Source organism: Haliotis rubra, unplaced genomic scaffold, assembly GCF_003918875.1.
Source record: "Haliotis rubra isolate DU_JTF1 unplaced genomic scaffold, ASM391887v1 Scf57, whole genome shotgun sequence".
In the NCBI taxonomy this organism is placed as follows: domain Eukaryota; kingdom Metazoa; phylum Mollusca; class Gastropoda; order Lepetellida; family Haliotidae; genus Haliotis; species Haliotis rubra.
The window spans coordinates 2,310,276-2,338,169 of NW_025767268.1; the positions used below are offsets into that span (position 1 = coordinate 2,310,276).

The window sequence follows — 27,894 nt, forward strand, 5'->3', positions numbered from 1 at the left end:
GGAAGTCGATATTTAGCCGGATATACTGTTCATGAGACGTAAAGCATAAATAACATTCTCTGCGGCAAATATATAACACTGACAACATCATTACAGACAAAGATTGCCGGACTGTGGTTAATTTAACATTTGAGATTATTTTAATGTGTTGCAACGTGAATTTCCGTTTTGGCGCGTGATGCGAGTCCCCCTGTCTGTCACCCCACGGGGACATGATGTCGAGTTTGTACTCTTCCCGAAAAACATTGAGTAAAATTAGAAATCTCTGTGTTTCTAGCCTGCGCCTATTGGTGTAATTGACGATGATAAGTTGTTAATCATTTTCACTTATCTTTAATCACGGCAAACCAAATCTCCAAGCATCTGGCTTCTTTCATTTCTTATGGCACTTTGTCATGCGCGGTGGGCGGAGCCTCCTTGTGCTGTCACTCAAACTGTGTAGGCGGAGCTAAGCTCCTGCAGCCGTAACCGATCGATAAAAGTCTCCTTAGCTGAGCTATCGCTTGCACCAATGAGAGAAAAGCACAGTGACGAGTTCCAATTATATGGGCGAAGTGGCGATCCTACGGTAAATACACGATGGAGAGCTGAGCAATGATTCAATATTAATGAGGAAAGGGATAAGAAATATGAAAAGTGTGGCACGATAGGCGAGCAAAACGGTTCATGTGTCTCGTTGTCGACACAAGGTGTCTCGAGTGACCCAGGCCTTTGATTGAACAGTTGCACAGCCCAGCCGAGGTAGCTCAACGCTCCATCTCTCAGTGGATATATAGAATACGTTCTCTACACACGTATCAAGTTGACGGAAATCTGGAAACACCAATGATGGCTTATGCCCATTTACCGTTTCCTGCCACGACCACCAATCTACCAACAACGCAGGTAAGAAATTGACACAGTTCCGTGTATATATCATCTTTGTATATATCATGTATATATCATCCTTGTCTGCCAGTCTTTTCTCCTTCTGACACCGTCGAGATGTCGCGCTTGTGTCAACATAGTGACGTCATGTTGTTCGTGACGATTTTAGTTTGTCACGTAGTTTCTGCCCTGTTTTACATGCCTTTGTCCTGGTTGTTTTCCTGTAGATTACAGAATCCCAATTCTTTCAAAAACTTTTATTAAACCACTAAATGTCTCATCGTTTGAATTAAATGTTTGCTTGACAAGCAAGTTTCCAACGTCTGTCACCTACTGAGCGTTAAGTCAGGTTTGCTGCCCCAGGAGTCCTGTGCCCATCTGAATTACTAGTATACGTTCATTTCCTCTCGTTACGGAAATTAAAAGTCTTAAGTGTTTCGACATTAATATATTTCAAAATTATTCAAATATAACCGACGTTTTAATTTAGAAATGTTTTTATAAGACATCACTTATTTATTCATAATCTTAGTGGCGTTCACTTATATAAATTCATTTATATATTTGTCGCAGATGATATGTGTAGTATATGTCGATACTTTTTCCGTCTGTCACTGTTTCATGAAATGTATGATTATATGAACATTGTGTTTATGTTTATGTTGACTCGAATATATCATACATACCATACATATTTATCATTTCAATAAAAACCTTGGACATGAATATCTATGTCAGTGTGTAATGAGGTTAGTGTTAGTTTAGGGGAATTTAGGCAACCTCAGAAATACATTCAGACGAAGGCTTGTTCTATCCCAATATCATAAAAAATACTGAAGGCGAAGTTAAAGCTTTATGATTTTAATCATAGATTGTAACCACGCGCCATAGATAGCATTGTAGACCAAGTCGAGGGGAATGTCAGTATTAATATTCTCTGTTGGCATATTTTGTGTTGTGCATTCAAATGGTAATTGTTGTAGCAGGATTTATTGTGATCGTATTAACAGCGACGGTATTCAGAAAACGTAACTGTGGCCAAATTATACAGACGCAATGGGCATGAAGCCGGTTTTATCTCTTTAAACAAGTCCATATAATGGTAACGGAGTTTGTTTATGGTTATAAATACGTGTCTTTTGGTATATTATTCCAGTGGGTTATATCTGACAGAATCATTGACTAACAATGCCCGTGTCTTACCCAAATAATACAGTGCGTTGAACTGCTCAACTACTGAACTAGCGTGAAGTCAGTGTTCACTGTCAATCATAGTATTTATCATGTGTACATTGAACCTATCGTATGGGTCAATGTGTTCGTGGCAAGGATATTAACATGTACAAAACTTCTTTTTTTTTCTTTACTAACCGCGTTCGTTTCTCTTCAGATGAGCCCCCCAAGTTCTGCCCCGACCCCCCGGGCTTGTTGTGAAAACGGTCGGCCAGTTATGACTGACCCCCACACTGGCCAGACTATTTGCTCTTGTCAGTACGGGTCAGCTCTTCTCAATTCCTACCAGCGACTCCCGGGACTAGCTTCCAACCTCCTGGGTGCTGCCCCATACAGCGGGACTGGGACACAGGGATATGTCGGACTGGGATCCGAGGGCTCTGCTTTCTATAGTCCACTTGTAAGTTAAATCTTATTTTCCACCCGAGCGCTTTCATTGAGGTGTGCTAAGCACCATGTTTATGACCATGCATCCCCATATATGTTTTTACGATGTGGAATGTCCCATCGAATGGAGCCTTACCCATCGCGATCGCCCCGGGGACCCGACGCGAGTCGACTCTCCGACTTCGCTGACCAACCACCCTAGGTGAACCACACAGCGATGTTCGCGCCGGTGTTGTCTGTTGGCCATTAGTTAAGCATCTTCCACATGCTATGAGGCCGACATGACAACTTTACTGTCACTTATGAGCATATCAGGCGGTAGTTATCGTGTCAGGGAGGTCAAAATTTGTATGATGAATTCAGTAGATTTGTGATTCGCCATCAAAACATTCGGTTCTCTGTGTGAAATGTAAATAGATATTGAAGCTTGCTAAGAGGTCGCTGGCAGGCGTATCTTTTATCAGGAACATCCAGTTCCCATGCCAAGGAGCTCCTCGCCATTAGCTTGACTTCCCCTCCAAAAGGCCCACCGCACGCCGAGTCTACAAGCACTGGCTTGACAACTTACCTCACGGGACGTCCAATATGGCTGACAAGGAAAAGTAGCAGACGACATCTCAATAACGCGCGAAAAGGCGCACGGGCAGATCGGTTTTCCCTACTATCGCGAGAATCCGTCATTTTTCAACCCTTCCCAGAACGGCTCATACTTCTGGGTTAGTTTGACACGTACGAGGCCACAGAGCAAATTGTTGTGTGAAAAAGTTGAAATTTTTTGCATACATTTCACAAATTTCACACTCCCCTGTCAAGACCTTTCTAAATGTATTTAAAGCAAATTATATGTATTTACACACTTGCATTTATCCCAGCCAGGGATGATTTTTTAAATTTGGAAACACTCGACCGCCTTGCATGTTCTTTTATACAAACCTTTCAAGAATTCCTATGAAAGATGGTGACTTCTGACCAGACTTTTAACGCCGTTTGACATTGGTTAATAACCGTTCACGAAATAGCAGACATGTGTTAAACATATATATATTGGTACATAGCCAGGGGTGATGTTCGGAATTTCATTTATCAATAAACGTTTGTGTAATTGTATTTCGAGATATGAAACAAATGTCCAGTCAATGAGACGCCCGAATTTAGATTAAACTTTCATAGCAATCTGAAAAGCTTTCTTTATTACGCATATGGTTAAAGCCACAGTGTAATGTTTGATATGACAACATGACGAGTGTCTATTTAATGGAGTCGATGTTGAAAATTAATAATCGAAAATAAAAGACCATTTTAAATAAATTACAATTATTATGATGATTATCTGTAATTTTAAATAAGTTCTAACATTTATGACTAACGCTGATATTATCATATTATCAATGCGGGTAATTATCATATTCAAGTGTAAGATCGTTAAATTTCGAAAAAAAACATTCAAACGACTTACTTCGATTTAGTCTAATAGTCGACGTGGTTTTGTTGCATAGATGCTCTATGCTCTGCATAGACGCTCATCTTTGTCCCATAGATGATTTTGTTGCAAAAATGCTTGACGTCTTTATGTTATGACATTATTGGGCGTTTGGCTATGTCTTCTCACATCATGTCTTTATTTATATATGTATGTACGTAGGGGCGTATATATTTATAGCCATTATTTATATGGCCATTGTTTATTATTTGACAATAACATAACGACTTACATATATCTATCTGTATATGGGGATGCAATATCTACCATATATTGTTAGTATAATTTTTATAACTATAATACGTTTTTCACCCCTGCTGGACCTAATCCCCCTCCTCATTACCCCCAGGGTGCACCGGGAACCAACATGAGGGATGGAGCCGAGGCGTGGCGCTCCCTCACCCAACCCGCCTTCACATACGAACCCTCAGTGGGGTTCTATCCTTACGGAGCCGGGTAAGAAAATATTTGTTTTTCTCTCCTTTTCACCTCACCTTTTATCATAGAACATCTACAAAGTGTTGAATTCTCTTTTCGTCATTATTCCGATGAATTCTTATTTTATTTTAGACACTGCTGATAGAGTTATCAAACTTCATTCGAATAAAACAAATATTTTGATTTGAAAAAGATAATTGTAGAAAGTTTGGCTGAAGCGTACAGTTTCAGTACCCCGATGCTTGGGGTGTTTATTTATTTACGACGGGGTTTGTTCGAAGACATTTATGAGTTCAAAACTGAAAATAAAAATTAATCAAGCGTGCCAAGTCATACAAGCTTGACATAAGGGTGAATATCTCTCTTGGATGATTGCCTCCTATCGGCATCTCTCTGTGCTTTATGTCCATTTCACGGTTTTGTGGCCCTTCCTACTATTAACCTGTCTCCACTCTCGGGTTTTGTTGTACATTTCAGTTTAAACATGTTTATATCAAACAGCTGATGAGTGGAACCATTGTTCAACCGGGTGCCCTTATCAATTACATATGACCTATAACTGTAATCTGATCTCGTCACAGTGGGCTGTAAATGCCATCTTGTGTTATGAGGATGTTTGTTCTGAAATGCATATTGTTTGTTCTTCAGGGTGTATTTTATGTTTATTTTGGATGCGACTTAAAAAAACAGGTTTACTAACAAACTACTGAATTAACCCTATCACATACTGGAAAGATATATTTGAAGTAAAAATGTAAAAGGAAGAAAGCTACACAAATTTAAAATCAGTATATATTTTCAGGTGTCACTCGATACAGTACGCGTACATGAGAAATTATTAGGTTCTGTTTCGATTCATCACGGAAAGTAAAAAAAAGAAAGTTAACATAAATTAACATAATCGTACCCCATATCCTGATTATGGAAAAAAAATCCCGAAAAGCAGGAAAATAATATATTATGGCTTCATGAACGTTCGTTTGAAGTCCTTTCCCACCCAACCCGCATATTTAGCCCCCTGCCCCTAGTTCCCGGTTTTCTCATCTGTAAACATGTTTAACTTGATAAACACGTGTCACAGGGTGTCGATATGAACAAAGTCATATTAACTGACATCAGCACATGTTGAATACACATTTCTGACTCACATGAATTCGGATAATAGAACTCAATGCCCTCAAGCAGAAAGATAATTTTATCAAGTTAACATAATGTACCAAATCGATGAAAACATAGTGGATGCTTGTAAATATGATTAGGGCGTGTAGATTTCAGTCGCGTCCAATGTGAGCTTGTACATTTCATTTATCAGCCCATAGGTCACTTGAAACACGTGAATAGGGATTTGCAGTTATCGATGTGATAAAAGATGCATAAAAGTCCCATATGTTAATACCTGACACACCACAGATACAATGCAAATATACCACAGCTGGCTACATATCAACATGTATGTCATAAATTAATTATTAACATCCCAACGGTGAAATGCTTGGATAAGAAAAGAATATTTAATAATTAGTGATGAGCATGAATATTTTCATGTTCGTGCCTTTGTGATACATGGAACGTATGTCAATCGTACATTTATTCGTCAGCTGATCCAGGTTTTATGAAACTGTCGATCGATATTTTGTGTTCAATACTCATATTGGTGGTTACCATTTTAACGGAAGAGGTTTAGATGAAAGTATTTGACGGTTGTCATATATACATCGTCAATGCATTGTCTGTACACATATGTATGTAACAAGAATGGAGTTATCTCTAATCTGAATATTGCAATGGTTAACAAGTAACGCATACCGCCCTTCTTTGTTTGAAACCTGGGCATCCTTCAGCATGCCACCCAGATTTTTTTATCTGGTTTATATTCTTGTTAATTCTAATCCTGTTACTAGAAAGTAACGATAACCCACCACCATCGCATCCTTATCTGGAGCACGCGTGTGGATTGTATCAAGCCAGTTGAACCGTGAGGCTGACGTAGTCGTAAGCAACTGCATTGTCCCTCCGAATGTCGGTATCCAAGTTGACAGACACTAGTTTGTTGATGATGTAGATATCCAGTGTAAGCTTATGATTGTCATCTTCCAAAGAACGACACTACACGATCTGACGACACTGATATAAGCGCTGACAGCTATGGACATGTGCAGCTGGGATAAACAATCCCGTCTCGAGATGCAGCGATTGTAAATTCACCCGACCATTTCATTGTTAGGGCATAAAAAGTAGCGATCTTATCGCAATGTCAGTATACAATGATTGCAACAGACATGAGTATATTTCACATTTCGTGTACATTTCTTGATATTTTTATGTCAACCCAACCCTCAGAGGGCCATCAAGATTGCAACATTACTACGGTTATTAATAGAAGATGCCTATCAAATCCTTCCTTTGTAAATCACGATGTAATAATAACCCTTTGTAGCCTTTTATCGTTTTGTAATGACTTACATACAGTCTGTAAGCTGCTACTTGACTTCTCGCCCCTCACGCATACAAGGTATTAACACTGTGATACATTTCAAATACACTGATGTCTATTTCATACCGAGATATTCCATTTATGGGAAAAGAACATATGGATGGGTGTCATTATAAGGGAAAACGGATGCGGGCTGTCGTCATATGTTTGTGTTTAGTGTTTATGGGTCAGTGACTCCCCTTTCCCCTACCCTCCTAAATCGTCTGTCCCATACCGAAATGAAATCGTTTCCATAAGTGGTTGAGATGGAGAATGAAAGGCTAGTAAATTAACATGTGTTCAACACTCACTTGATAGACAACAAAAGATAATATTTATTGCAGGAAACATTCCATTGCGGAACAGATGTTGTATTTAAATGACAAAACAGTTTGATTCTACATACATACATGCATAATTACTTGCATAAATACATACATGTAGACACACGGGGATCATTAAATATAATATCAGTTTTACAAATCTGATACTATTCATAAAATGTTATAGGTTGATTGTGAACAACGAGTATTTATTGTTTTATTAGAACGTTAAGAGATAATAATTATAATAAATGTCAACAAAAAGCATTGAAAACGTAAAAATATAATTATGAATATAGAAGAAAAAATCACCATCGTCATCATCATCGTCGTCATCATCATCATCATCATCATCATCATCATCATCATCATCATCTAAGTTAAGCCAATCGTGATCTAAGTTAAGCCGATACATTGTCTCTATTTACTCCCATCCAACCGCTGTCCCCAATCTGTAAAACTAATACAGTAAAGTTGTACAGCCTCCCTACCCATCTCTTCTGCCCTCCCTGCGCCCCACCTGTCTCCTCCTCCCCTCCCAGCGGCCGATTGTCTAGATACTCCACCAGGAAGCTCCCCTTAATGAACGGCTTACTACCAGGCGGCTCTTATTTCACTGGTGAAATAAACAACGAAATCAACACTGTCAAAATATAGGTGGACTTCCTGCGCGAGTGAAATGTATCCCACATGTCGTATTTAACTGTTACAGCCGAGCGAGACGCGACGAGAACGAGACACATTACCGCTCAATTATGCTTAATTGTCTCCCGTATCTCTTGGAGAGTTACATTAGCGGCGAAGGGTAATTTCTATCTCAAATTGGGAGTAAATCGCCTCAGCGTTACGCCAGAGACATTTCAGTGATAACGGCATTACGCGATGATGAGTCTTGTGTTGTGGCGTCTTTCGCTATGTTATGACACGTATGTCATCGTCAATTTCATCATCCTCCATCTTTGAAATATACGAGCAGTCGAGATGCTGCTGTATTAGACAATCTTTATAAGATGAGGTATCTTTAAACTCCCACCGCCCCTCACAACTTTACCCTCCCCTTTTAAAGACTTTTGCTACATTCTCGTTCCTCAATGTTTGTTTTTTCTTGACTTTCTATCGTGATGAATATGTATTTTATTCATGAGTTATGTAGGCAAAATATAACCACCTCATAACAACTAAATGCGGTATGAATTATCTCCCTTGAACCTTCTCTGAGGAAATGACAAAATCATTTTACGAAATAGACCTTCAACGTTTACATATTCATTATAAATTCTTAGATTCGAATATTGTTTTCCTTTAAAAACCAAATCACTCATCTGTCATAAACTTGATGTATATTGCTAACGTTTATTCTCATATGGTACTTATGATATATTACTATATTTGTAGATACGGTGGCCTAGACCTCAATGCTAGAAGGAAGAACGCTACAAGAGAGAGCACCAACACCCTGAAAGCGTGGTTGCAGGAACACATAAAGAACCCCTACCCCACAAAGGGGGAGAAGATCATGCTGGCCATCATCACAAAGATGACCTTGACCCAAGTGTCCACGTGGTTTGCCAACGCCAGAAGGAGGCTAAAGAAAGAAAATAAAATGACGTGGTCTCCTCGGAACCGTGGGGATGACGATGACAACTCCGGCGACGAGCGAGATGACGACGATGAGAAAGCTGATGAGGGAAAACTTTGCGATAAAGGTGAGCTGGAAATACTCGATCGCAATACCACAGATGATGAGTCGCCACTTTCCCCTATCTTTCTCCTTCTTCCATGCCTTGTTCTTGTCGCGCAGGTTTTTTCCCCCTTTTTCTCAGGGGAAAGTGGGGGTAGCCTAGTGGTTTAAGCGTCACGCCGAAGACCGGGTTCGATTCCCCACATGGGTACAATACGTGGAGCCTATTTCTGGAATATTGCGTAAAACCATACTCACTCACTCTTTCTTCTCTCTCGACACTTTTCTTTTTTTCTATTTGACTTTTTAATTCTTTAACCCCCGCATTCCCCTTCCTATTCTGTTCCTTCTCATCAGATTCCTCTTTCACCTGTTCTCCCAACATCATTCTTTATATTATTCCTACTTTCCGTACTTTTGACTTGTCTACTGTCTCATTCTCTACTTCCTTCTTTGTATCTTATATTCACCTTTCTTCATGTTTCCCACATTTCCCCATCAACCCATATTCTCTTCCTTTCTCTGTCGAGCCCGACACTACAAACACACAGTTCCCGCATGTACTCCCTTATTTTTACATGTACGGACCAGCACTCCATTTAATCCATCCCCTCCATTTGCCAACGATTCATACCACACCCTATCTCAGGCAATAGGCTCAAGAAATACGTTAGGTCTAGTCGACAACTGTTGTAGAGTTTCATCCCTGTCATTGTATATCAAGGTATAACAGAGCATGTCAATATCAGGTGTCAATCATTTTCTCCAATCTTCTTCAACCAATATTCCATATCAATCGCTGACAAATACGCAAATAAACTTTCCATTACAACAAATATCAGCTCCTCTGATCGATGAATTATTTAGAATTTTAATGTAGATTGTCTGCGAATTTTTCGAGTCATATTTCGCATAAACTGGTAACCATGATCCAACATTTATAAACCTAATACTATTATATCTAGTGTCAAATTATGCAAATTTCTTCAAAAACTAATTTGCATTGATCTTAACGGGCTTTTCATGTTCAACTTGACATTTCAAAGCTAAGTATTCATTTGATATATGCAAGAACAGCCAAGATAGATATCGTTTTTTCATAAGTGCTTAAATTGGTTTAACAAATTCGTTCCAATCTCACTGTGGCACGGTAACCTAATAAAAAATTGAATTTCAAAACATGCCTCATATTAAGGCGCATTAAATCATTTGCATAAAACCACTTAGACAAAGCAAATACGACCACAGCCCCGAGCGCCGGCGGCAGTTGGAAAGCGGACGATCTCAGTACAGAAGTAGTTGGTTAAAAACTGGGGGTGGGTGGGGAGCGAGGGGGTACAGAAGTCATGGCGGGGTTACATATGAAGAGGTTGAAGGGGAGGATTCAAGCAGTACAGTCAAAAAGAAAAGGGATCTAAATAATGTGGGTCAACGAATTTAAATCATACGATCACAAACTTTTATTCTAATTCTTTTATCCGGCATAAACAATTGTGCCACTTTCATTAGAATGACACCGTTCTCCCGCATTGTTACAGTTTGAAAGAAGGGCCATTTTAGCTCGCCCCAACACTCCCGGGATGACTTTCTTGGAAATCTGAAATTAACCCTTGAACACTGCACCTCATGTAATAGACGAAGGTTCATTAAGGGGCCCGAATCCCTATGATAGGCCTTTGATAAAGGCCCCTTTTATCTGCTGGACGCACAAAGATTATCATTACAGTAATCAACGACTTGAATGAACGGGAGACTGAAAGTTTTGGAATACAATTAACCCATCCTGAACAAACGTCTCCCGCAAGCGGCGCGTGTAAAATGCGCGCACTCGTCACGCGCTGCTGACGTCGTAATGATTGACATCTTGCAGTGAAATTGACATCGTCACGGCTGTCGGTCGGTAGTGGAACCCCACTGTGAGACCGTTGCCTGTTATTGACGAGATTTGATAGGAAGTTTCTATTGGGGGATTTGCTACATGATTTCACTGTTAGGTTGCATTCTGGGAAGTATTAATAATTCGTAACATAAGTTATAGCAAATATAAACTGATACGAAAAATCGAATCACACGGATTTTGTTCGACAATCGGTATTTTTCATGAATTGATCTGTTGAGATTTCATACAAATCTTCAAAACAGCATTTTATCCAAATATGAGAACTCATTTTTTTTTAAACACAGAAATTGTGAAACTGATAAGCCAAAAAGGTAATTCATTATAAAAACCAAAAGAAGGCTTTTGTATACAGAGCAACAGTGTGCATTTGTCTCACAAGGAACAGAATGTCTAACTTATAAATAAATCCCATTATCAATTTGAATTTGTTGTAAGTAACCGGCAAGTGCCCGAAGATAACATCCGGCAGCTAAAGTGAGTTATGTTTGTAGAGATACAAGATAATTTCAATCTCAAATAACAGTCGAGTGTGAAATATCAAATTTTTCAAATGCCTCCTAATGCCCACCCCCCTGTTTCCGACTGAGCATATCTTTAATGTTTACATGCCAGCTTTAATGTAAGATAGGGATAAATATGGATGCTAATTATCCCCGAGGTATGATATCGTCTTACAGATGGTACGTTCGGATTGGGGTTGGGGAAGCACTCGAGAATGGATATGCGTTGTTCATGGTTTGGCAGATCTCTTTGGATGCTACGTTTTCTAAAAACAATTATATAACCGCCTAGAGATGAAATCTTGTGTCTCAGTATTTATTAAGACATCTGTGATATACATCTGGCAGGCATGTGAAAATCGCATGCAATGGAGACGTGGATGATGACAGCGAAGGCGATGAAAATTAAACAAATCTATCCCTTACCAAGAACATGCCAATAGCTTATCTTGTCTCAAACACTGCGGCCCATATACTGTATACCCTTTCCACACTCCTCATCCTAACCACAAAACGGAGGTTTGGCAACTGGAATTTTCTGTGATAAATACAACACAAGTGTCGAAATATCTGAACTGGTCCATGAAAGATTGTTAAAACTTTCCACGATAAAACGCATTAGCATCTGGGCCTCCGTTGAGGCTTGACCTCTTCGGCTGGGGTACTGATACTATGCCCGAGACAGATAAACACTGTTAAAGGTTCTATCCGGCTAACGCTGAGCTAGTTAACGGCGTTAGGTCGGTTGACGTGTATTAATCTGAAAAAGCGGCTGCAGATAAAGCTTGTGTATTAATGATGTGAAAACGTTGAAAGGTTTGACGGGAGCTTATGAACTGATACAGGCGTGTAGAGTTTTAGGGTCGGGACGAAAGGCCTCGATCTCACTTATTTACACTATGTGGAACGTTTATAGGGTCGATAGTTTCGGTAATGGCGCAATCAAGAACATGTATCAACATTGATATTTATGCATGATTTATCTATGCTTTTGCATAACTATAGTCACGTCAGTGTTACTTGTTATAATTGACGTTTAGAATAATCAAATTCAGGCTCTGAATCAGTTGCACGAAGGAACGCTAATATATTGTATAGCTGGAACAGTGATGTCATAAACAACAAACAATGTATTGTTTGCATCTTGTTTCAAGAACCCTTAGTCCAATCATGACATGTGTTCTAAAGATGTGACTTTTGTTCATTCCAGATGGTGAGACCAAAGAGGAAGAAATCGATGTTGAAGCGGATTTATCTCATGATCTAGGTCGTGACAAGCCAGTCTCAGACTCGAACCACAAGTCCAAGTGTTCTGGTCTCTTTCCCGATGATGAATGTGTTTCCCCAGTTCCGAGTGTGGGGAGGATTCACGCAGTCGGTTATCTCCCCCTCAATCACGTGACTCAGACTCTTATACAAGTGACGGTCTCAACCAATCAGACTGCGAGCACGATTCACAGCAGAAACCAAAAATTTGGTCCGTGACAGACTTTTTGCACACTACGTCATCAAAAGCTGTGCCCACGTCACCCAAAACATGTGAGAAAAGTGACTCTGTGCGTAGTTCAAGGACAGTGAATCTTTCAAATGGACATGACTTGCATACGGGTACCTCCGCGCACAGTCCCCTCTTTTCATCATACCCCAACCCAGCCGGGTACTCCAACCCCTCATCGTACCCCTTCTCACTCACTAGTCAAGGTTTGGGCAAGACATCGGTTCGGCCGTCCTTTGGGAGATTCAACCCTTACCCTACAGCTCGCCCGACCCCCGCAGACTCGGTTTTCTCTACCCCACGGGATTTTAGCATAGTGCGGGAGGGTGAGTGAAACAGACGTGACGTCACAGTGCCAATACATGTATATACAGTCTCCTTATTTGTGTTTTATTCTGTTTCAATAAATTGTTGAAATCCGTAAGCTAGTGAGTGTCTTTATTTGTAGATTACACTTTGATTTCGTGACACGGTTTTAGCACATTTCTTAGATGATAGACACACGTTGTAGATGCAACGTAGCCACACATGTTCATTTCCACGTGGAATTTACACGGACAAACATTCTGTGAGTATTTATGTGATAACAAAATGTCACATTTGTTTATGTAATCACACATTTCCTCACACAAGTGGAGCGTATCCATGACAGCCATCAACAGTTATAGTCCAGTGATGACATGTTGACATGAAAACAACTTTGGGGTGACATTTACAAGTATAATCAATTTCTGTCAATCACCTAAAGGAGTGATTCTCTACTAACTGTAGCGTGTCATGCATAAGGATGACATATCTGAGTAATGAGGGCCAATTTTGTAGTAAAGTTTACAAGTTAAATTTCAAAGTTCAATTTTCACACCAGCAATAATTAACATATATCGTGTGATAACTAAAGGGAACTTAGCAAAAGTTAATAACATTTTCATCTTAATGTTTCACCTCACAATACCGCGTTTGATTGATTACACGAATAGATTGATTTCAACCATACACAAATAAATAGGTTCTCTATATTGAACACGAACGAAAACAAAAGGTCGTGTCAAAAAGTGTACCCGACAAGGATAAATGCAGATATATATATATATATATAGTTAGATTTCTAATTCAGTCTTTGAACCTGAATTGTTATTTACTTCTTTAATACCAAATAATCCTTCTGAAAGGAGTGTTGAAGTTGTAATCTTATGAACGGCCACACTAGAACGTGGCGCGTCTCGTGTGCTTTTTAAAGGCGCTATCAACGTTATATAACTCGCATGGGATGTCTCAATACCCAGACCACTATATTGAAAGGTCAACGAAATGATCCACACTATAAAAAACATTATATGGGGGTCTATACGTTTCATAATAGAGTGTCTGTGTGACGTTCATTCCACGTGACAACCAAGTGCATTTGCCCCTGCATGACGTCATTACTGTTGAATCGAGAATACAAAGCACCGGAAAAATGCATACAATGTAACAACACACAGTCTATAAAGACTTCTAGTAACGCGCGTCTACTATGTAAGTAAAGGCCACAATGATTGTATATAACGTGAAAGTAATACCGCAGACTGTCTCACAGTCCCTGAACCATATTATGTTTCCAACAGCCTAGCCCTCCCTGCACTGCTAAAGCCCTAAATGAAGCAAGTCTAGATTTCCCCAGGTTCTCGGGTCTCGATGGGGCTCCTTTTCAATTTAAAAGTGTTTATTTGTTACAACCAAAGATATATATTCAGAGACTAAGCGTTATAGGCAACAGTAAGGGTGTCAGTTCAAGCCGGGCGTGAACACACTTCCATAAGGCAAAAATAAGGCTGTAATTACTACAGTGATATATTTCTATATATCATATACGAACACATATATCTACATACGCGAAAGCTAGAAAGAATCAGTTAATTTATAACACAGGCAAAATGTATTTTTGTTAATACTATTTTAGACATTACACAGAATGTTGATTCCATATTTCCATACACAGATGGACGAGCATATACGATCTGGGACTCCTTTCACGAAGCAACCTGTACTAAGGTTGACCTTAACTCCCATTCTTTAACATTGTACTACAATTACCTTAGTCACTTACGATCACCTTAGTTTTCTGTGAAAGGAGGCCCTGGTCTTGTTCAAAATGAGTGTACTTCGAACAGTAGTGCGGTCATTGGTGTTAGTTCCCCACAGGGGCGGTGGGGTAGCCTAATGGTTAAGCGTTGGCTCGTCACGCCGAAGACCCGGTTTCGAATCCCCACATGGGTACAATGTGTGAAGCCCATTTCTGGTGTCCCCCGCCGTGATGTTGCTGGAATGTTGCTAAAAGCGGCTTAAAACCAAACTCAGTCAGTCAGTCAGTCAGTCAGTCAGTTAGTTCCCCACCATTGCCGAGGATGTTATATGTACAGTAACATCTTGTCTCAAAAGTGAAAGATATTTTAGAGAAGAAAAATGGAAGTAAATTGTAACCATACATGAGGTTAAATAAGAGCTTAGGGACTTTCCAAACTTCCAACTACTGTAGACTTGACTGAGTGTATCAGGTTTGCGTCTTGCAGTGTCTTCATGTCAGATTTCCTCATATATTACATCATCCCGATTCCAGGTTTCTCCTGGAGGCTTAACGTCTTGTTGGGTGTTCTCTGGTTTTATAACTAATGATACACTCCGTTGATTATCATGCAAAGTTGCTGTCACAAGAAATGTACGATGGATGTGAGCATTTTGTAGTCTTGAACAAAAAAGGTATGCGTCTTAGAGACAGCACCTCCACTTTGACCTGAAATTCTTCTCTCCCAACCAAAACTCACCTCAATTTGAATCCCACTCCATCAACCCCCTAACACCCAAAACCCACACTCCAAAACTACACCACCTACCCCCGTTTCGTTTCCCCCAAAAGACACGCGCGTACCCCATGAACTAATTATTTGTATCTCAATATGAGTGAATTTCTCTTTCGCGATCCTATTCCTGGGTATGCACACTCTGATTCCACGTAACATTAAGCTGCTTTTTGTCAACGGATGTATGTGTTGCTGATGGAGATCCCTCGATGTACGGGTGTGGTAAAGAGGGTGAATGGTGACCACGGTCATTGCAGCCATAGGGTGTACTCAAGGGATACGGTGTAGGTAGGAATTACTTCCCTTTATCAACTCAACACCACACGTCAATAACTTATTTGAGAGGCATTATCGTCGTCCTTCTTTAGCTCGACATAGTTCCTACCCAGGACACTCTATACCCATGATGTAACAGAAGAAACTGTGAGTGTTGACATAAGTAATTTGCAAGATAATATTATTTTTAGCAGACAATTTGATTATTAAAGTCAAAGGAAATTTAAGACAAATTCAAATACTGTATAAGTAATCAACTCTTTAATCCCCCATTGGGACTATTTTGTTTTGGAATCGTTTACAATGTCCAAGTTCTGATTTCCTCCGATCTGCCACAGGCATTGACGCCGGAAGTCTGGTTTTTGAACCAGGGTGTCTTGGGATCTGAACCAAATGGCAACAATATCATTTGATTCCAGACAAGCTGGCGGTCCCACCAAAATCAACTCCGATCTCCTCCCAAGTGGCCTTTGTTGATTCAGATGCTAGTCGGTAACACCTCACTTTACTAATCTGTTTACACGACGCACTGTTGTACATTGTATTGATATTGTACACTACGTACTGGAGATACATACAGCCATGATACGTGTTGAGCGGGTTCGATTTAACGCCGGTTTAAACAGTATTTCGGTTAGATGAGGGTCAGTTTCTAGGTTTGTCAGCACCATGCCCATACACACGAACACCCGGTGTTACCACTGATCTTCAGTGCCCATCTGTGTGGTTTTCACTTCTATTTTTCCCTATACACCAAACGGAATGTGTTTCTGAGAAGGCAAGACTGAGAATTATTTTGCACCAAGGTTCTATGTTGTTTCATCAATGTCGAAGTTATCTAAGTCCTGCACATTGTGGCCTCCTCCTTTATCGAACTGACACGCCTAGATGTCACTGACATACGTTGTAAAAGGGAATTAAACCTCACTCACCACCACCGCGAATCTGTTGTACGAGTGAAAACAAAGTGAACACTCAATTGTAGACTAACAACCAGTCGCTGAAAAGAACATATTTTACAGATAAAAAACAGTTTATTGTAAAACAAATAAAATATAATGAAAATGAGACTTTCTTCATTTTCAGAAACTGTGGAAATCTAGTCTTGCCACAAAATCTAGACTTGCACGGGTATTCTTGGATATACATTTGTATTTGTTTCAGGGTCTGCATGACAGACTAACACATTGATGGCTAAACATGACACAGACTAGAACGTTTTTTCTATAGAGATGCATATCATACGGGATTTATAGAAGTATATTGATCCTGAGTGTGGAGTGTTCCAGGCTTGTGACATTTTTAGGATTTGTGATTTTAAGTGAAGTCCAATGATCAAGTGTATACTATTTTCCTGACAATTTATGTAGAAACAGTATGGAAGTAACGGCTGAAGGCTTTGGGTTGTGCTGGCAGTGTTTAGGTAAACATATTAGCTAGATTTTAGCAAATGTAACAGGTAGACTAATGTTAGCTAATGTGTGTTCTTTGCGCCATGCTTCGGGGTCTAATCAACAACGCTAGGTAATCTTCTATTGTCATAATGCATTCCAAATGATTAAGGTAATCGACACACCATTATACTAACAAGTAAAAATGATACCCGTGTTTATTTGATCAGCATAGACTTATACTTCTAGTATTCAGTTACCATAGTAACAGGATGCCTGTAGATATAAAGGTGAATTTTATAGATTTCGTGTGTGAAATATACATAAAGACATTTCTATAATATACATTTCACTCTTTTCTGAACAATGTCCACATAATTCTACAGTTTATCTTAGTATATAATGTACATTAGTGTATGGGAGAGAGATAGTTCAGACATTCTACTTCAGATGGAACAAATGAGAAAAACTAATAATATAAGTTCCGATTTTGAAGCTTACAGCCATTTGAATATTTCAAACTTGAGCACAGTGATTTTCAATGGAAATAAAAGCAGTAATGTTAATGACAGAATATTCTTGAAATAGGGTGTCACCTTTGCCATGTCACAGTTATTCGTGAGTGTAAGTGTCTGAAATGTTGCCTCCACTTTGGGTAATCTTTAACCAAACTCATATGAACATGATTATGATTATTGATATGATTATAAGTAACCAGAGGACACTGACGTATTCATCTTAAAATATTTGTTAGGAAACACACATACATTTCATCTAGGTTTTGTGTATATTACACAGGGGAAGATTATGATTTTTAAAACACATCTATTAACACTTTTAATAATATCAAATCTCACCTGAGCATTATGGTTTTTAATATATTTTTCAAAACTGAATGTCTGAATGCCACCGTGGTGTTATTTGGAAGATTATAGAGTAAAACCTGTTCAGTCGGGACAAATATATTATGGAAACCCCGCTTAAGGCACCCACTATTTGTTAATCTAGGACTAGGTTTTGTCTGGCGATTTCACAGACAACAGTTACGCGGGGTTTTGTTCGGGGCATTTGTATTCTATAATTAGAACTTGTCAAAATACAATTGAGTTGGTTATTATAAACCATTTTGGACTTCACAATGACTGTAATACTTTCCGCCCGTTACCTTAGAAGAATTAATCATAATGATATCATGACCATACAATACCTGTTTCCACATATCAAAACATGTAGTTAAAATGCATACATCTTCATCCTTGATACACTAACGTTTCACCAAAGACGCCGGTCACTACGTGGCTGAAATAAACCTGTGCTATTGAATTCTACCTTTCTGTCTCAACGGCCCCACTCTTGGTATTCAACAATAAAAAGAACATTTAAGAAAATGAACATCTGTATAATATTACTTATAGTTTTAAGGTAGTATGGTAGCATGGCGGTTCGTCGCTCCTAATTCCTGGGTTCGAGCACCCGTTAATTACATTGTGCCGAGCCAGTTTTCTGTATGCCGCGCGTGACATTGTAGGAAAATTGCTAAAAGCGGCGTAAAACCATACCCACTCACTCACTTGTAGTTTAAAACAGGCATGGCAATTTTTGATTGCCATCTATACACTGAAATAAACCTGAATGAATGCCACATCTCACATAGGGGCGTCGACTTCTGGCAGCTATTGATTAGGCGACAAGCAGTGTGTTAACAAACTGAATTACAATTTTCATATTAGCTTTATTACATATAATATGCCATGCCCTAGCTTGAGACGTCACAACTATGAGTTACTTTTGTTAAACCGACATGATTGTATAAACAGCTTGCTGATGTGAAAAAGAAAAAAACTTTTCAATACATTTCTACACAAAAGTTTCGTTAAAGGCGCTCATGTTCTATAGACGGTAAATCGATGTCTTTCAATCCAGCGCCTGAACGATGTAGTGTGTTGAAAGGAGACCTGTTGTCTGAAATATCCCTGTTGTTACCCCATTAAATCATTTGTTTAAGCGTTGCAACTGAGACGGAAAACACTACATTGTTTGCCACACAAAGACTGATTTTATTGTCAAGAAGAGCGCTTCGCCGTCAGTCCTAATTGTTGAAGGTGAAATATGAATAAATTTCCAACGAAACACATGCTTCGCCTCTATTATCCCATTTCCAATCAAAATACATCGATTTCTCATTCGAAAACGTTTATTGCAATTTGATGTGGAGTTGTCATCAATTTTCAATTTGGCGACGATGAAATTTCTTAGGATAATGCAAATGTTAACCCTTCCTTATAATACGTGACGAATGTAACTTTACGTATAACAAATGTCCTTGCACTTCACTGAGAAATAGATTTCCATCACTTGAAATGGACACTATTTGCAACATCTTGAGCTTGTTTGTTTCATCATTATATGTGACAAGTCCATGTCGATAACACCTTGGTAGAAATCCATATGTTGTATATTTCACCAGGCATTCAGCCACTGTAGAAGTCTTGCGATTTTATATAGAGAATGAAGAGGCTTTCACATAACACATTCTAATTTCCACTGTTACTTTTAACTGAAAATCGTTTGAAATACATCATTATCCTTTCTTGGCAGGCCAGTGTAAAATAAGTTAATTTCAAATTGATTTCAATGTCAAAACAATTTTCACTTTTTGTAGCTTTAAAATATCGCCAAATAATTCAAATATTATTTTTTCCATTATTTTTAAATCCATATTCTAAGAAGATCTGTCCTAGATATAACATAGATTATATTTCGTAGGAATAGTTACATATGCTATAAAATACAGAACCGTTGTGACGTATAGTCTCAATAAATGCATAATTAATTGAAAATGCTGTAAAATGTATAGTTATCATACTTTTCGTCCTACGCGAATTCATTACATTAATATCTGTGAAGTTAGTTTGTGGTAAAAAAAGTCATAGTGTATATTTTAGTAATTTATGTATTGTTCTTTTAAAGGTTTAAATTTCAACCTTTAATAATCATTCTCTCAACCATATCAACCCAGACTGTTTTGCATTTACAGCCCCAGACTGAGACGACATGTTGCAGGGACAGTTGCCAGGTTCAGACCTAAATAAATTAAACCCACATATCAATTAATGTACGCTTGGAACTAAGAATACAATTCTTTATTTTGCTCATTTCAAAATATGTTGCGCAAACATGTGTCGCCAGTGGGGCTTGAACCCGCATATTATGCAGAAATATAGCTGACATTTGTACTAGCCGACATTGGGTATGGCGACACATGACGGTGTAAAGAAAATTCATACTAAATTATTTGCATGATCCTTTAAGGGCTAAATTATAATAATAGTGTTATATTATGTTTATTATATCATCCTTTTAACATAATTTTTACGAATCATAAAACACGGATACAATATTCCAATAACTCACCTGAGTAAATTCAGGTAAGTGACAACATAGACAATCAAATCTTAAATTTTGAAATCGAATTCAAGTTGAATTTTACGTACACATACCATTTACTCATTTTTTGTTTGTTATTATATTGTGTCACTTACACAACGCTTTCAACTGTGATACCTGGGTGTTATATATTTTAATAGGTTATTGTAAAATGTTTATCGTCTTATTATCCGAACGATGAACTATCAATACAGCCATCAACACCATCCTCATTACTAATCTACAAACATAATTATTTCTTTTGTCTGGCTTCATTTGAACATTTTTACATAAATCTGCGAAAAAAGTAGTCTTGTTATGCACACATGATCCTGAAAGGATAATCGGAAAATTGAAAAAAGAACAAATCGGAAAGAGCTGCTTTTATGAATTTCGTTCGGGATCATTGCGTGGGACCGGAAGTTCCATGTTCGCCACCATTAATTAACCGACAGAGGCTAGAGTTTGATCTAATCATATTCATCCCTTTATACGTGAGCATGACCCGGATATGAAATTAGGAATGCATTCCCTTTTCTTGTACAATATTCTCTGAAAACATGAAAGTCTCTTTCTGACACCATCGGCTGTACGATTGAACAGGCGACCCAACAAAGGTTCAATAAAACCACTGTTGCTGGGCGTGGAGGTTACACAGATGCTTGGGGGCTGGCGTTTTGAAAACATTTGATCCCGTCCCAGCATGGCGATCCGGCCATCCAAAATGATTTCATCGCGAATATTGTACAGCGTTGCACTCATTTAATCGTTGCGACAATTCTACCATAGCAGTAACAAAGCTTGCCCCAGAGATCAAAGTCAATAAGTCTCCCTTCGTTCATGTTTTTCAATAATCTTCCTTTTCTACAATTCGGGCTCACAATGCTTCTCCGGGATTAGCCCAATATGTTACAAAGTCACATTGGCAACTCAGGGCGGAGAGCTCCAACAAACGGTACGGGGCTTTTGATGTCCTTGTAATAAGAACAAAATCTCCAAAGTCGAGCTGGGACCTTACACGCATTCTTCACAATTAAGCTGAGAATTTGGATTGGTCGATGCTGTGATTCCATACGCCGTACCAGACACCCCGACCATGTGTCCCCCCACCCCAATAGCAGGTGGCTCGGGTAACCTGGGTGCATTGCCCCCCAGCTCTTTGTAGCGTTACCGTAAGAATAGATAAAATAAGAATAGAAAGCCGTATTAGTTTATTAATTTGGAAATTCACATAACGTGAAAGGATGCAACTCTGGAGCGAATGTTTGGGACTTTAATTTCTGGAGTGAATGTGTTGGCTTTTATCTCTGGAGTTAGTTTGAACCTATAGATAACGCAGGTATGTATATCTTTTCACAATAGTGAAAACAAACACGCCGCTGAATTGAAAATGCTTTCAGAGCGATTCATTTCAAGCACCCTCTAAGTTCGTCGTAGGTTTGTGTGGGCTTGCTACCGGGTTGTTTTAATTGCACACAATGTGTGTAGATTGTAACTCCGTTTTACAAAAATCAAACGATGAAATTTAATTTTTGGCACATAAAGAAAACATGTCAAGAAACGATAAATAACAACTTCTAGAGTCTAATAAGGGGGAAAAGAAATATGGTATTAAAAACGATTTACGGTGACCTTAGAGTTTTCAAACATTTTCATAGTTCAATCTTGTAATGTATTCACTATTTTAAGATCTAAATATTTGTTTTAACAATTTAACTAAACTGTGGGTCAGAAAATTGTATACACGCTTGCTGACGGTGGTTAAAATGACACACAGTGATTTGATACATATGGTATCTGTTGTATTTTGGACCTTAAGTTTGAAGCGTTTCGGCGTCTGTTTGCAGTTTGGCAATATTTTCATAACACTTGTTATTTCTTGGTTCAGTCCAATTTTAATGTGTATACTTTCTTTTGCTCGGCAGTTTCTGTAAATATTTTTTATCTTTCACCTCTGAAGGCAAATGTCCACATGACGGGGTATAAAAAAGAACTAAGTCTACGTGCACTGGACAACGTGACTATTTAAATATACAGTTTGCTTTTAATTATACTCCGGGTTTCGTCTTGAGGAAGAAGATTCGACATTCACAAGCCTTCAGTTGTATGCGTTCAAATTCCCGAATAAAACTTCATGCCGGGTTTAACATCAAACAGTAACAAAACAAAGATGAAGCCTTCGTTTCACTGAACATGAGTTGTACAAATGACAAGCTTTCAATTAAATGTGGATATGAAAATATTCAATGATCTGGTTAAGTAATGGCTTCAGAAATATTATTCAATGCTTATACCATAAAGAAGATTTTAGTATTTCGTTGTAATGGCTTACATTAGAAGGTGAATACCCCTTATGAAAGTATACCGAGTAGTCAGTGTAATGGTAATTTAACCGTACATCATTCAAACTATTTAGCATTTACTATTGTGAAACATGTGAAAGGAGATCCATTATTATTTTTCACTTTCAGTACGTTTCTATAAATAAACATGTTTCACCAAGGAAATATTACTTGCGGGTATCCATGAAAATACCCATATATGCTTATACGCTTATGCCACTTGTAATGTGTTGCATGGTATTAAGTTTGGCCAGTATTATAATACTCGTATGTTAGTACTAAATTTCGTATCAGTATGAGTTATAAAGAAGAGCCGATAATAGTATTTGTGGTATTGACAACGATGTTTTTCTATGTGTGTGTGTGTGTGTGTGTGTGTGTGTTTCTGACTGTGCGTGCACGCCAAAAATCCATACTGTCTGTAATGTTAGAGTTTCCACCGGAAAATCCGGTGATTGACGCCATGAGCATAAACATGTCAGCGACCCGGACCCCCAGAACCCCGGTAGTTGCCCTTTTAATCACAACCATATTTCACTCACGCGGAGAACTACATCATTGCTAGGGGGCAATGGGGCAGCCAAGTGGTTAAGGTGTTTGCTCGTCAGACCGAAGACCCGGGTTCGATTCCCCACATGGGTACAATGTGTGAAGACCATTCCTGGTGTCCCCCGCCGTGATGTTGCTGGAATATTACTAAAAGTGGCGTAAAACCATACTCACTCACTCACATCATTGATAGGGATAGTACCAGTACTTGTATAGTCTGTTTGCAGTGAAAACGTATATGAATTTCACTTTAAACCTGAAAATAAGATCATCTTCATAATTTTGCCTTGCCAATTGAGCATTTAAATTTCAGAATTTTATTCAACTTAGAATAAAAGAGGATTTGCAATCTTAATTTCACTTTTTTTAATTTACATTTTGGTTTAAAGCGAAATTCATCGGTACGTTTTCACTGCAAACAGACTATAGTAGGCGTGTTTTGTTGGTTTTGTTTTTGTATTTCTGTGTTGTAATACGTCCTGTCAATGTGTGGGGCACTAGGGTAGGCTAGTGGTTAATGCGTTACCTCGTTACTCCGAATATACGAGTTCGAGTCCACAAATGTATAAATTAAAGCCCTCCTTTATTGCTTGAATATGGCTTAAACCTTACTGACTCACTCACACTTACATACATATCGTTACCTGTTATTTTGTTGCAATAGGTATACGTGACACTTTCAGGAACAGTACGAGATTCGGTGCACCTGTATCGGTCCAGTTCATTAATCTGCATATGCAAAGAATTATGTGTCAAATTCGTCAGGATTCTCTAATAATGGCCGACCTCTTGACCTATGACCTGACACGTGTCAAACCGTCATAATATGTCTCCAATGCTATGTGAAAGTACACAAGTCTGACTAAAAGTTGTATCACGTATTAGTTACCGGTTATGGTAACTGACGGGTAACATATGAAATGAAAGGTAGATGCAGTCTTAATCTTTGGCTAGATGTACGCGGAAAGTAAGACACGTGCTGATACTGTCGGCAACAATGGAGTGCTTGTTACATCACGACATGATTGATCATACGTATCATCACGAGGCAAGGGACAGGAGACGTGACGACATACGTGACACCCACCAGATACTCCCAACGTGACATCATAAATTACTCTAAAAAAGGCCAACAAGTTAATGAGAATTTTTCAAAAAAACTAATTAGGCTGATGTATCAGTATGTTTTAACACCTGGTAACACGGGTTAAAAAAACATATTAGTTGGCAGTGTGGTTAATATCTCTCATTTCCTGACATAAGTCAGGGGTGACGGGAGGATAGCTCAAATGGATCAACTCGTTCGCATTGGTAACAATCAGCATAAGGCAGAGACAAGAGTTAACTCCCCTTCAGAGCTCTTTCGCAGGTGCGGGCCATTAATAAAAACAGCGATGGGCATTTGCTTCCACGAGTCTTGTTCCCACACTTGACTTTCAACCTGGCGTTATACTGACCGGGGTCAAGCGATTCCTTGACACTACATGATGACTTGATTGACCATCTTCACCGTGACACTTGACACGAATGTCCTAACGCGGTCATTCGGTAACATCAACAGCTATGCACGTCTTCTGACAGGTTGTTTAGTTTCGCAGCATGGTGGGTGGATATCATATGTTCCCAACTTCCCAGTGCTGATGGCGCAACGTTGCAAATACACGTCTTCTAATGTCGCGATTACTACTCTGTACTCTAAGTCAGTTAGATATTATTACAGGTGAGATGGTTGTGGTTACATTTGATCTGGTAACTAAAACATTGTAATTGCACACGCAAACACGTATTACCTGATAAAAATGACATTCACACTCAACATGAATATATCCTTCAAGCTTCACATGTGTCACTTGCATTACATTAACACCCCTGTCACTCTCTCCCTCCCTTTTTTTCTCACTATCATTCTGATTGTTTGTGACTATACCCTAGACTTGCAAAAGTCTCTGAGGTTAAAATAAATAGTTTCTAACAGACTGGCCTCATGTACCATCCCCTTATCTAGACTTGTCTCTTTAAAGGATAGAATTACTATATATGGGCTTAGCATTTAGTACAGCCTTTGGAGCAAGGCTTGCTATACCCTTGCTGGAGGTTGAAGTACTGTAAAACTCCCCCCCCCCCCCCATAAGTCTGCATCATTCACAGAATATCCATAGATATCACCGTTTTTAATCGTAATGTACTTGTATATTTTGCAATAATTGCTGACACTGCGTGCGCTCAATCGCTTGTACCTGGAAGGGATGCTAGCAATCTCTGGCCCCCTTTTGTACTGTGTTTGTCAGTTGATAGTTTAATATTTTAATGCTCTCAAACTAATTTAAAATATATGTGATGGGCATTTTTACTGTAAAATGTTTTTTCCTGTTTTCCAGATTCGGATGTGTCGGATGCTTTGAACCTGTCTCTATGATAACACCTTACAGATTTAATCAAGATAAATTAATGCATTTTAGATATAAATTTTATATTAGAAATTATTTCTTTTGAAATAATTCTCGACATGTATTATTTTTATGTTATCAACATGAAAGGGATAGGGTATTGTTTTATAAACCAAAAAAAAATCTTGAGCGTAGGAAATAAGTATAAAACGTGATCGTGTTAATAAAAGAGTCCGTTTAGTAATTTTTGTTTGTACTCAATGTTATTAAACATACCCTGTTACGGAACATTGAAAGCTATCGGTCTTGCTGTATAGCGTAAGGAACTGTAGACCTGTTGGTATCAAATGTTCAGTCGACGTAGGCCAAGGACGACGATGTCGAAACCAGACTCACCGGGAACAGTCGCCACTGATGTCGTGGCGATACGACGGCGGAATCTGCGACATCGCATCTTATCACTATCCGATCTACATGTACAGGTGTTTAGGTTCTCAGTTGACATGCATGAGTTTCTAGGGTCGACTATTATGCAGTATCATGATGGAATGAATACTTATAATAAAGAAAGCTTTCTTTCAAAAGCGTTCATGTTGTCTTTAATCCACTTTTCATAGACCCGTGACCCACGCTTGTCGTAAGAGGCGACTAACAGGATCGGCTCGCTGACTTGGTTGACACACGTCATCGTATCCGAATTGTGTAGATCCATGCTCATGCTGTTGATCACTGGATTGTCTTGTCCAGAGTCGATTATATACAGACCGCCGCCATATAGCTGGGATAGTGCAGAGTGCGGCATCAAACTAAACTCACTCACTTTTCATACAGGAAAATGTATATTCCTTGTTTAATGCCGCATGTGGTAATTCTCAAGCGATATGACGGTGACTTGGAACCTCGAGATCTTGACCAGACGGGGCGGTGGGGTAGCCTAGTGGTTAAAGCGTTCGCTCGTCACGCCGAAGACCCGGGTTCGATTCCCCACATGGGTACAATGTGTAAAGCCCATTTCTGGTGTCCCCCGCCTCGATATTGCTGGAATATTGCTAAAAGCGGCGTAAAACCATACTCACTCACTCACTCTTGACCAGACAACCAACAAGTACATGTATTCTGACACAGATAACTGGTCAGGTCAGTTCCGTTTAAGAAAAAAAGAGTTTACAGTGTAGGTGGTATCGGCCAACGAGCTCGAACAACACACCTCCACCTCCCTCAACACACGTCTGTGTGTCTGTGCTTGTGTTTGTGTTGAATATGTATGACGACTGGTCAGCGGATCTATTGCCTACGACCTCTTTTTTCATATCACCTATTGTAACTCAAGGCCGATAAATGGCTTTCTAAACAAGAAGGTGTTAGAAAAAATAGATAAATAGCGGTGAATGAACTGTCAGGCAACCATGAAAGAGGCATCTCGATGGTGTTGCATGGCTAACCGTTTTGTCAGTGGTTTTCATTACTGTAATAATTCTACAACATAAACAATGACCTCACAAACTTTGACCAGTATTGGTGTCATGACCCAGCGTGTCACCTTAAAGCTGGAGAAGGTGCGAAGTGACCCAGACCGGAGAGGTACGTACCATTTTGGTGAGTGAGTGAGTTTAGTTTTACGCCGCTTTAGCAATACGACGATATCAGAAACAGGCTTCACTCTACTTTGTGCAACCTGGGGATGTGGATGGGATATGGTATGGATTTGTTTTTTTAACCCCAAAACTCAATAATATTCCTGCTATGTGACGGCGGTCTGTAAATAATCCAATCTGGTGAATGATATCATGAGCATCGATCTAATTGGGATACGGTGACATGTGTCAACCAAGTCAGCGGGCCTGGCCACCCGATCCCGTTAGTTGCATCTTACGATAAGCATGGGTTACTGAAGATCAATTCTAACACG

General features: G+C 39.1%; 1 protein-coding gene across 2 annotated transcripts; it reads left to right on the top strand.

Moving 5' to 3' along the window:
• The first annotated feature begins 526 nt into the window (after positions 1-526).
• LOC124254312 (homeobox protein araucan-like) lies at positions 527-26,572 on the top strand. Of its 2 annotated transcripts, XR_006892452.1 has the most exons (6): positions 527-885; positions 2,258-2,500; positions 4,317-4,423; positions 8,597-8,907; positions 12,493-13,103; positions 25,977-26,572. XR_006892452.1 is itself a non-coding variant. In XM_046688230.1 (5 exons), exons 1-5 carry the CDS (start codon positions 826-828, stop codon positions 12,765-12,767), a joined length of 996 nt encoding a protein of 331 aa, XP_046544186.1. In that variant the 5' UTR covers positions 527-825; the 3' UTR covers positions 12,768-13,198. The 2 variants fall into 2 exon arrangements, 1 of the variants encoding a protein (XP_046544186.1); XM_046688230.1 differs by lacking the exon at positions 25,977-26,572 and having other exon boundaries at positions 12,493-13,198.
• The last annotated feature ends 1,322 nt before the right edge of the window (positions 26,573-27,894 follow it).

Excerpts from the sequence above, each read along its gene's own strand:
- LOC124254312 (XM_046688230.1), top strand. The coding sequence starts at position 826 with ATGATGGCTTATGCCCATTTACCGTTTCCTGCCACGACCACCAATCTA. Across the intron at positions 886-2,257 it reads CCAATCTACCAACAACGCAG|ATGAGCCCCCCAAGTTCTGC; the intron begins GTAAGAAATTGA and ends GTTTCTCTTCAG. Across the intron at positions 4,424-8,596 it reads TTCTATCCTTACGGAGCCGG|ATACGGTGGCCTAGACCTCA; the intron begins GTAAGAAAATAT and ends CTATATTTGTAG.